Source organism: Xyrauchen texanus, chromosome 34 (genome assembly GCF_025860055.1).
Source record: "Xyrauchen texanus isolate HMW12.3.18 chromosome 34, RBS_HiC_50CHRs, whole genome shotgun sequence".
Classification (NCBI taxonomy): Eukaryota; Metazoa; Chordata; class Actinopteri; order Cypriniformes; family Catostomidae; genus Xyrauchen; species Xyrauchen texanus.
The window spans coordinates 17,469,129-17,481,242 of record NC_068309.1 but is presented as its reverse complement, the minus strand read 5'-3'; the positions used below and the strand labels follow the sequence as shown (position 1 = coordinate 17,481,242).

General features: G+C 41.3%; 1 protein-coding gene across 1 annotated transcript; it reads left to right on the top strand.

Moving 5' to 3' along the window:
- The first annotated feature begins 10,704 nt into the window (after positions 1-10,704).
- Positions 10,705-11,652, top strand: LOC127628259 (odorant receptor 131-2-like). The gene has a single exon (XM_052105044.1). The coding sequence runs from the start codon at positions 10,705-10,707 to the stop codon at positions 11,650-11,652; it is 948 nt and encodes a 315-aa protein (XP_051961004.1).
- Positions 11,653-12,114: the final 462 nt, after the last annotated feature.

Here is a 12,114-nt window from a genome sequence, read left to right as displayed (position 1 = left end):
ACCACCCCTGCCCTGAAGGGGAGGTAAGAGTGATGAAAACATCACATAGATTTTTTAGATGGCATGTGGAAATGGCGCAGTGGTAGATCCAGCCTCACTAGGAGGGGGGAGTTGCTACAACAGGGCGGCCGGAGGGCAGCTGGGACTGCCTAAGGGAGACGCGGGTCCACTCGTAAGGGGACCGTACCACGGACAATACGCACGGGGGAGTCCACGTAGGAGTCCTGCCCTGTGGAGCACCTATTCCAGTACAGGGTAGATTAAGTACCCACAGTGGATTGGGCAATGTAAAAACCCCTCTTCATCTCGGCTGGAGGGACAGGCTCTATCGCATGCTTACGCAGAAGGGTGACCATGATGAAGTGAACGCCGGCAAACCTGGGCGGACACCTGGCAAACTGAATCGTTGGATGGTCCAGGCAAGGGGGACCAGAGGAACAATTTCAGCGGACATACTGGAAGGTGGTGCCTCGTGGTGGGGCGGAGCCAGGGAGGCCACATTGACAGGGTTTGAGCCCTGTAGCTGTGCTGAGGTGAGAGACATCGAAGCACTTACCTGACCCCTGATACTCACCGGCGAATCAGTAGAGGAGGGGGGAGGAGGTGTTTCGTCCCTGTGGTCCATCAAAACCGTCCGGGTTTGAGTATGTTTGTGCCACAGCTTGGTGCGCAAGGGTGGGGAGACTGCCGCCGGGGCGCTGGACCTGCCAAAGAAAGACAGAAGACGCTGGTCAGGGTGATGGCCGAACTCACTGGATATGTGGCCCAGGGTTTGAGGAAACTGCTCTTTTGTTGAATGTTTGGGTACCACAGCTACTAGAGCCTCCTACAGCCTCTGCCTCCCGAGCCTCCTACGGCTCTGCCTCCAGAGCCTTCTAGGGCTCCGCCTCTAGAGCATCCTACGGAGCCACCTCCCTCAGCTCCACCTCCAGAGCCCTCCAAGCCTCCACCTCTAGAACCTCCTACGGCGCCACCTCTCTCGACTCTGCCTCCAGAGCCTTCCAGGTCTCCGCCTCTAGAGCCTCCTACGGCACCACCTCCCTCGGCTCCGCCTCCAGAGCCTTCCAGTCCTCCACCTCCCGAGCCTTCCTCGGCTCCACCGCCTGAGTCTCCAGAGCCTCCCTCAACTCCTTCTCCTGAGCCTCCCATGGCACCGCCTCCTGAGCCTCCAGAGCTTTCCATGGTTTCGCCTCCCTTGGCTCCGCCTCCTGAGTCTCCCTCGGCTCTGCCTCCCGAGCCTTCCTTGGCTCCGCCTTCCTCAGCTCCGCCTCCTAAGCCTTCCTTGGCTCTGCCTCCAGAGCCTCCCAAAGCTCCGCCTCCTGAGCCTCCCACGACTCCGAATCCAGAGCCTTCTACGGTTCCACCTCCTGAGCCACCCATGGCTCTGCCACCTGGGTCTTCCATGGCTCCGCCCTCCATGGCTCTGCTACCAGAGACTTCCATGGCTCCGCCCTCGGAGTTCCCCATGGCTGTCCTGTGGCCGCCTCCTAGGCCTCCTGAACCTGTGCCTGTCCTATGGCCACCTCCCAGGCCTCCTGAACCTGTCCCTGTCCTGTGGCCGCCTCCCAGGCCTCCTGAACCTGTCCCTGTCCTGTGGCCACCTCCCAGGCCTCCTGAACCTGTCCCTGCCCCTTGGACTGCCTTCTTGCCCTCTGTGCCCCCTTGGACTTCCTGCCTGCCCTCTGTGCCCCCTTGGACTGCCTTCTTGCCCCTTGTGCCCCCTTGGACTGTCTGTCTGCCCCTTGTGCCCCCTTGGACTGTCTGTTTACACCTGGTGCCCTCTTTGGTCTGCCTGCCCCCCCTCACTCCTTGGACGATCTCTGTTTTTTGTTTTTTTTAGGTATTCCTTTTTTTTTAAAGAATTTCAGGAGCGTCTGGAAGCCGGTCCTTAGAGGGGGGGTTATGTCACGATTCCCTGGTTGTCTGCCCCGTGTTTTCCATGTCACCGTCACCATGGTTCCCGGTCCTCAACACTCTGTCACGATTCCCTGGTTGTCTGCCCCGTGTTTTCCATGTCACCGTCACCATGGTTCCCGGTCCTCAACATTGTGTCATTGTTTGCACCTGTTTGTCGTTTGTAATCATCCTGTGTCTTTGTATATAAACCCTGTTTGTTCTCCACTCCTTGTCATTCGTTGAAGGTTTATGTTCCCACTGTTTTGATGTTTCTGGAAGCCCCGATGTATAATCTGTCTCCTGTTTCAGCCGTGTTCACCCTGCCATGTTTTCCCAGTTCGTGTGCCCTTGAATGTGTTCGTGTTTTTTGTATCTGTTTACCCATCATGGTAGTTTCCTTTGTTCCTGTCTGTTTATTTTCACTTTTGTTCAATAAAACCGCATTTAGATCCCACTTCTTGTCTGTCCTCGTCTGCATGCATAACAGTATTATTCTTGTGGATCAAGTTTATTGCTTGTACAGTTTACGGACCGCCGAGTCCGCTCATTGTTGCTAATAATACTCAAGGTATTAATGTAACATACTGTTATCAAAAATGTAAGTTTGCTGTGTTGTAATCCAACCACATTGGACTGTTGTGTATTTACGCCATCGCGGATGATACCGGCACACTGTGTTTATCCATTAAAGGAACAGATCGCAGGACGGGTTACGAGCCGTTCAACGAGTGATAAATTAACAGTTGCCTTCTCTCTCACGATCGTGAAACCGGCTTCAGAGCCGCCGCACGAGCGCGCAACACCTCACAAACATTTGCTAGTAGATAACGTTGTGATAAAGCTCAGCTTTGTCCCCAAGTTATCGTGCAAGCTGAGACATGTTGTAAACGGGCAGACTTCACTCCTCACTCACACACACACACATACCTTCCTCTCATGTGTTATAGGCTTATTTTGGTTACCATATCTAATCACGTCACTGTTTAGTTTGTAGTTGAATGTCGGAAGTTTATTGACTGCATTGTATGGATTATTAATTGATATTATATTTTCAATAAACTTCGTTATAATTAAAAGAGAAGTGTTTTGGTTGTTTTGCATACACATGTGTCAAAGGCTGGCAGGGGATACCAGTGCTCAAATTCAACCCTTCGTTGTTCCCTTTTTAATCTTGATGATCTATGGACATCAATTTTCCTAAGAGAATAATCTAATATTGAGACTAATATATGTTATGAGAGAATAATATGTTAATATTGTTATACTGTCTGGTTATTAGTCCCTGATTCCAGGGTGGTGCCCCGTCGACATTAATCCTAAATAATATTCTATTGATTTTGATAATTGACAATTATCTTTGATGATTTTTGAATTTGAAGGATCAATAAGCTAGTGTTAAGTCTAATTAATGTTTAATTAATTTGTATAATTAATTATTATCTTGGATAATAATTAATATCCTATTAAATTTGATGATTGTTGATTTAAAGGATTAAAAAGCTAACATTGATTCTAATCAATGTTCTACGGCAGGAGGAAACAGATGACAGGGGAGGGTCCATGAAGAAGACCATGGAGTCCAGGAGTGATTGGCGGATGATCCCGTGGCCAGGGAGGAGTCTGGGAATGATCAGGAGGCCAGGGAGGTAACCATAGGACAGAGGTATAGTCAGGAGACTTGGGAGGTGGCCGCAGATCAGAGACAAGGTCGGGAGGCCTGGGAGGTGGCCCCAGGGCAGGAACAGTAGGAGCTGGGGTTTTAGGGGGTGAGTGCGGGGCCATGGAATACTCTGAGGGCGGAGCTGTGGGAGGCTCGACGAAGGCAGGCGGAGCCAAGGGAGGCTCAACGGGTGGAGCCGAGGAAGGTGGAGTCGTGAGAGGCACGAGGGGTGAAGCCATGGAAGGTGGAGTCATGAGAGGCTCGAGGAATGAGGCCATGGAAGGCTCGGGACTAAGAGCCATGGATGACTGGGAACTGATGACTGGGGGAAAAAAAAAACGTGTGTATAACTATACACTTAACTCCACTCCTGTTGCTTTTTGAAACCTGAACAGCATCTCCTATTGGTATTCTCCCATGTATTTTAGTCAGACGATTTTCTAGAGACATTGTAATGATTCCCTTTTCCTGTAACTTTGATTGCAATACATGTTTTTCATTGTTGTATGTCCTGCATTAACATTAAAGTGCTATGTGTAACATTACAGTTACTGCATAGCCCTTTAGGATGCTTATTCATATTTTGTAAGTTTGCATTCAGCCCAGTATGACCTATATGGATTCTAGTTATTATTGACTCTTCCCTTCTTCTCAGTAATTCTATCATTCCTCCTCCAGTGGCTACATTTTTCTGCATCTTGTAAAGATGCCTCCCCTTCACCTCTCTCTCCCAGAGCTTCTGCCAGATACTATTAGCAGTTTTACAAATACAAATCTTCTGATCTTCTGAATCTACAAATCTGGCTCTCTACATTATTGCATTTCATTGAGTTATTATCTAATTTGTTCACCCTCTCGTTGCCTTCTACTCCTACATGTGCCGGGAAACCAAAGAATGCTGATAAAAATTCCTTGGTTTTTCCTTGGTAGTCTGAACATAATTTCCAAGACTTCATATACGATGTCTTGTCTACTGTTAGAATGCCAAGAATGCAAGCTTTTCAGGGCAGCCAAAGAATCTGTACAAATGACTCCTCCCTCAACATTAAATTCCTCCACCCACTGGAGAGTGAGGCTATATTTCTGTTTTAGGTACTGAAGAACAACATAATCTTCTGATAATAGATCATTTTCCTTAATTTTTTGGAGTAATTGAATGTCTATGCAAGGCATTGGAAACAACCACTGTGGAACTGTAGGCAATGGAACAGTTTGACTATAGCTCCCATTGTCCAGAATCTGGGCTAGTCAAGACCCTATCCATTCCAAACTTTGGCAGTTAACTCAAGTATGCTCCCAGTACTCTGTGAACACAAACTTGGTAGGGTGTAAATCATTGTGTCCTTTTAACGATATCCAATACACCATGAACAGTTGTTGATGTCTCACTTTTAGCAGTAATTCACACATCTCCACTTGCAAAGCTGCTACTGGGGATGTTTTGAAAGCTCCACAACATATTCTGAGGGATATTGTTGAATTGAGAAAACCTCAATTTTCTTAAGAAGAGACTTCTATGCTGAACCATAAGCCATGAAACCATATTCTATTGCAGACCTAATAAGGACGCAGTAAATGTTTCTAAGTGAGTTTCAGCTAGCACCAGACTCACATCCTGCCAAACATCTCATGACATTTAGGGCTTTCTTACATTTATTCAGCAATTTACCTATATGAATACTAAAATAAAAAATGTCATCCAGCCACACACCCAAGAACTTGATCACAGACACCTGCTCAAGTGGATGTCCAAAAAGTTTTAGATTTACTGGAATAGGATTCTTTTTTGAGAAACATATTACTTGGGTCTTTGCAATTGATAGCCGGAATCCGTATTTCATAGCCCACTCCTCAGCTAGGTTTATTGCTGACTTAATTAGCAGTATGTGGCAGGGCGGAGGGCGGGGCCGGGTCGTGATTCTACACACCCGGTCCCTTATCAGGCTAATCAAGCCTCCGAGAGGGATAAAGGCTGACTGCAGCGGATGGTGCGGGAGAGAGAGATCGTTTACGGACATGTCCGTCGTGTGTGTGTTTGTCTTTGGTTTAAGTTAATCATTAAAATATTATTTATGACGTCAAGCCGGTTCTCGCCTCCTCCTTTCCATTGAACTGCTTTACACAGTATATACCACATTTTGCCCTCTCTTCCATAACGCTCCATCATCCACGTACAGTGATTGTCATATATTTGGTTCAATCTGATTAAATATATAATTAATCATGACATTAAATACGAGTGGACTACAAAGACTTCCTTGTGATTGTGTCAGGGCAGGTTAAACCCTCTCTGTATGAGTGACATGCATCACGTGATTATGACATTGCTAACAGTCAGACATCATGGGCCGCATATTTGTTACAAAACATATATGTTACATTTTTAGTGTTCTTGCTTGATTGGTTTAAAACACTGATTTTATACATGTTTTTGTGTCTATTTATTTTTTCATCTCTATTTTTATAATTGCACCCACATCTTCTGCCCTGGGCCTAGAATGAACCCATGTGACCTATTTGGTTAAATCTGGTGTTTTTATTAACATTTCCCTGAGTGAAATTCCCAGGGTCTTGCTCTTTTATTACTCAAAACCTCAATTCATCATTCTACTCTACTCCACAACATGGTGTTTCATTATCAATTTGATATATGTACTAGAGGAAGATGTTCCCACCCTAACTTGAATTGTTCGATTAAATAAAAAGTCTACCCAATTATAAGCTCTACCTCCAAAACCCAATGAATTCATTTTAATTAACAGACCTTCTTTCTACAGCGTAGGCTATCATACGCTTTATTTCAATATTGAAAAACACAGCTATCTTATATCAGAATCAAGGCAAAGCACTGAATCCATTGTGGTGCAACCACAATGAAAACCACTTTGATGTGGCGAGAAAATCCTTCTATTTTCAAAATAATACATTCATATATTTACTATCATTCTTTCCATGAGTTTACAGCGATTTGAAGTTAAATCTATTGGTCTATAACTAGTTGCTTCAAAATCAGTAGTGTAGTCTAGGGCATACGCAGGCATACGCCATATGCCCACCTAAATAACTAATGATACAATGATACTTATGGCCGCCAGATCAAGTAGGCTTTTGACCTGGAACATTTTCAATCTAATAACGTGATACCGCAGCACTGTTTAGTGAATTGTGTGTTTTTTTGTTATTATTAATAATAATATTTATTATTTTTAAAAGTTTACACAGATTCTCACTAAACGTGCATGGAGCTGCAGGAGCGCAACTGATAGCACAGGCAAAACAGACAGTCCGACAAAGCTGATCCACCAATCAGAACATTAATTTCAGATGCAATATATGGTACTACAAGAAAATATGTTAATGTGAACATTACTTCACTCATATAAGCTATACAATGCTTGACAGTTCATTGCGTATTATGAATGTATTAGTGTATTAATTAATTTTCATAGTAGCCTAATGAAAGGAACATTAATAAGACCTATACATTTAAATAAATAGTTCACATCAAGTTACCATGGTTCTTATTAAAGTATTGTACACCATGCCAGCAAGAAACTTAACCTGATATACATTTTGTAAATTCATATGGGACTATAATTAAAACAGCCAATTTTTCTTTTTTAATGGATTTTTTTTTATTTATCCTTCATAAAATCATAAATTCACAGTATGCCCACTTCTTCAGACACTACTACACCACTGTTCAGAATTATCTTTACCAGGCTTCTTTATTGGAATGATTGTTGAGTGTTTCCATGATGTGGGTAGTGTGCCTGCTATCCACACCTTGTAAAGTAATTCTAATATAACTGTAAGTGCCTCATCAGGCACATTTTTGATCATAATGTAGATTGTGTTTATTTTTTCAAGTTTTTTTTATTAATTTTTTTTATAAACGGAGCATAAACTAAGGTGGGATCCATGTTTGTGGTTGCGCATGTCAACTTCTGACATCCCCTCAAGATGCCATGTTTACATTATTTAATACTTTAATGTTTACATAACATGGTCAATAACAAGGAGAAGAGCATGTTCCAAACAAAAGGTTTCTTCTCCCTGTGGCCCAAATCATCCTAAAGTAGACATCAACAACACATTTAATACCCTTAGAGACCATCTTTTTATGAACAGATAGACAAATAGTTAATATTTAATGAGATTCATAATGAAAACACAAGGGACTTTGCGTGTGTCTGATGTAACCCTGAAGATTGACATGATGTTAAACTGTGGTGAAGGAAGTTATACACAGATAAACACAGTCATATCAATTGATACACAACAATATTGCTGTTTAAACTAACAGAGGTAAGGCCTGTGTTATTCTTTGGTTGTAATTATTCTGTAAAGTAAATTGAAAGGCGGTCAAGTTAAATCTTTTAAGTTTTTATCTTTTAAACATTTTTCACAAGAACCAAAGCAACAACCCACAGAATATCTGCAGAGACTCTACTCTCTTCTGTACTCATCAATACAACAGGAGGGCCAGTCGTTACATGACGCATACAAATCTAGGCCCTCCATAATGACTAGACATCTTCCAAGTGACTAGAGGTTGTTTGAAACCCTGGCCAAGTTGAAAAAAGTCCTGCTACTGGTGATATGGTGTTGTCTGGATGATAGGTTTCGTTCACTCTGTCATCTGTCATCTCACCGCTGTCTTAAAATTACAACTAGGCTACCAACTGATACAAAAATAATATTAATAATCAGAAATGCACTATAATGAGGTTCCATTTGTTAATATTAACATAACTACATAAGTGTTGGGATGGGGGCGTGGTCATGTGTCTGTCTGAGGGATAGGGAGAGCAGTAAGGCTTGTCTGGGATATAATTATGTCTAACACCTGTCTCTTGTTATAGTGATGGCAGAGGGAGACTTGAAAAGGTGCACCAATGCATCAGTTTTGGTGAGAGAGAGAGAGCGACCAAAGAGCATGGTGTGGACATGTACTGAATGCATTAAAATTGTATGTTCTTATTGAGTGTTATGAAGAATCTTCGTGAACTGAGTGTCATTAAATACTCATCCCGTCATCCCTACCCTTTCCATTCTGTTTCAGCTCCACGGCCCCGACTTAGGGGCTCTATCCCTTAGACTCTCTCTCACACTTTCCCTGTTTCCCTCCACACTACAATTCATACGAACTTACGATTTGTAAGTTCGTACACAGGGACTCTAGGAATTGGGATAATTAGCTCGAACCCCTGTTATTTGAAGTGCGAGAGGTCCTGCAAGCCTCCACAGGGATCTCTTGGTCCGGAGGTGACTCTCAAACAAAATTCATTCACCCCGGTCTCATGTGGAGACCACCTCTCACCATTGCAACTCACAGACATGGCCGAGTTGCAATCGGAATTGTACAGGTATTGGTGCCAGACAGTATTTCTGTAATTGCTATTTTCCTGGGATTTTTACACACAACAGTATCTAGAATTTACTCCGAATGGTGCCAGGTGGATTTAATGTTGTGGCTATTCAGTGTAAGTTGGACAATTTGCCTGTGGTGTGTAAGGGACAGTCTGAAAAGTCCACATATTTTGCTAAAATGTGCTAATACTTTGGAGGGTGTTTTAAATCTAAATGTTAAATAAGATCAAACAATGTATGAATACAATCACTGAGTCATAAAGACAAGTGTAAAAAAATAAAATATGACAAATAAAAATAATAAAGAAATTAAAAAATACACATAAACCAACCAAAATGTATGCATAAATATGATGAAGAAGACAAATACTCGAAAATAAAAGTTACAAGTAAAATCTTCGTTACAAGTCATAGGTAAGGAAAGATCTAATTTTAGCATGGCCGCCTAATAATCCTTTTTCATGAATTGGCTCTATCATTCCACTCTCTCCTACAACATATTGTGTGTGGTGAGTGTACTGGTGTACTATGGCTGCCGTCGCATCATCCAGATGGATGCTGCACACTGGTGGTGGTTGAGGAGAGTCCCTTGTTCACTGTGTAAAGTGCTTTGAGTGAGTGTATAAAAGTGTTATACAAATATAATGTTAATTTATTCATTCATAATTAGTTCACTGATACAGGACACCAGTGTTAAGCTGATGTGACTTTGACATTCAGCCAGGAAACCTAAAAGGTTCTTCATGTGATGCTGAAGCACCTCTCTTTGAGCAGCAGGCCTCAGATGGTAAAGATCCACATCTTGGCAGGATCATACATATTTATCCTATGTATTTTTTATGTGTTGTATATTTTGTAATTTGGCATGCCAGTCACACTGGGCGATGCACACCAGAAAGTGCACTGTTTTTATCAGTTCAATTATGCTGAGGAATTACGAAGTGTGAAAAAGTACTAAGAGCTAAGTATGATTTTTACATAATGTCCTCTCTCATAAATATAAACAAGTGTAAATGTCAACATCATCATATATACCCAAATAATTAAAGTATGTCACTCCAAATATGAGATCATCGCTGTCATTCAAAGTTTGCATTTTTGTTCCATTTTTATTGGTCAGATGCTTCCTTTAATATTTATTAATCATGTCATGTTACATTTAACCTAAGTTTAATGGTGCAACGCTCAAAAATACCCAGATGCCAGTATTTGTCAAATACCCATAATGTTCACTTATATTATTAAATGAATAGGCCTAATTCTGTAAATTAAATTGTTTTGTGCACTAGAGTTTTACAATGTTAAAGTGTTCTCTAGGGCAACATGAGACGCTGTGTGCAAAATGTTTCTTTATAAGTGAAATTTCCCTTTAAGGCCTATTCTCACCAAGAGCAAATATTCAATGTTAACAACACGCACAGACAAACAGACAGAAACACACAGAGACACATACCATTGGGATTCTGTATGCTGGCCTGCTAGTTGTTTAGGGTTAATACTTTTTGTCACAAGCTTTTTAACACACACACACACACACACACTCAAACAAACCAACCGTTGGGATTCAATACGCACTTTATGACATCATTATTTTTTATAATGATATTTAAAGCGTGATACACTCTGATCTTTCTCTCTCTTTTCCTTCAACAACACCTGTGACGTGACCTCCTACTGCAGATTTGCATTTAGAAGTATTTTGTAGACTTCAGTATTATTTAGTGTGCAATAACAGCAGTGATCAGTTTAATCTTTGTTTCTTTACTCTTCAAAAAATGTCTAATTTAAATAATTCTACATCTAACCTCATTCAGATTTTATCGCTGGGGGATAGAGTTGTGAGGACATTCTTCTCTGTGACCCCATGTGTTATCTTCTTCTTTGTCAATGGGGTCATGATTTTTACCTTAAGGAAAAAGACTGTTTTTAAGGAGGCATCTCGCTACATTTTGTTTGGACACATGCTTTGGGTTGATACACTCAATCTCTTAATGAGTGTAGTGTTGTTTATGTGTGCCACTAGTAGGGTTTCTATTATGAAAAATGTCTGTCTCTTTCTTCTTGTTACTGCAACATCCCTCTTTCAGGTTTCTACCCTAAATCTGGCTTTGATGTCACTGGAGAGATATATAGCTATCTGTTTTCCTCTCAGACATGCAGATATCACGACTTACGGAAGAACTCACATGGCCATTGTTGTTGTTTGGGCTATAAGTTTAATTAAGTCCCTGTCTGAGATTACAATTTTCTATGTCGTTGATTTGACAAACACACCAATGAATGTGTTCTGCTCAAAAACTACTCTTTTAAGACTGCAGGTATATAAGAATCTCGATATAGCCTTTACTTGCATATTTTTTGTGTCTGTGGGTTTTGTTGTTATCTTTACCTACTCCTCTATAGCAATTGTGGCTAAATCAGCCTCCGGTGATAAGGTGTCGGCCAAAAAGGCCAACAAGACTGTCCTATTACATCTAATACAGCTAGGTCTTGGTGCAGCATCCATTTTAGTTGGAGTTATACAAGAAGTAATTTATGTTCGTACCGACTATATGACTTCGGTACATGTAATGTATTTTTGCTTTGTAGTCTTTCAGATTTTCCCAAAATGTCTAAGTCCTCTTATATATGGCCTGAGAGATCAAGCCTTTAGCTATTTATTAAAAAACTACTTCATATTTGGTCTCAAAAAGAAAAACAGTTGTCATGCAGAGATGCATTAAGTAGCATGATGGTGAAAATACTATATACTATATAGATAACTTTATACTTGTTGAAAATATTTCTTCAAACTGTTTTTGTAGATTATAATCTTTAACTTAAAATTTTAGAAAAAGGGGAAGGAGGGTGGGGGGGTAATAGTCTATAATTGTAAAATATAAACTTGTGATTTGTAATGGGAAACTGGTGTCTAATATCACTAAATTAACTGTCCCTTGAAAAATGCAAACATATATTTAACAAACATATTAACACTTAGTCACAATATTTGCCCGTACAAACCATTGAGTGAGACCACATGGATGGGAAAAGTGTAAAATTCATTGCTTTTGCATCCATTCTGGTCAAGTGACAAACATTAAGCTGTTCTGCATTTTTCATTTTATACTGATTCATGTAAAAGTTGTGACATTTAAATGCATTCTGATGTGATTTACTGCCTGTTATTGAAGAAATGAATTTGC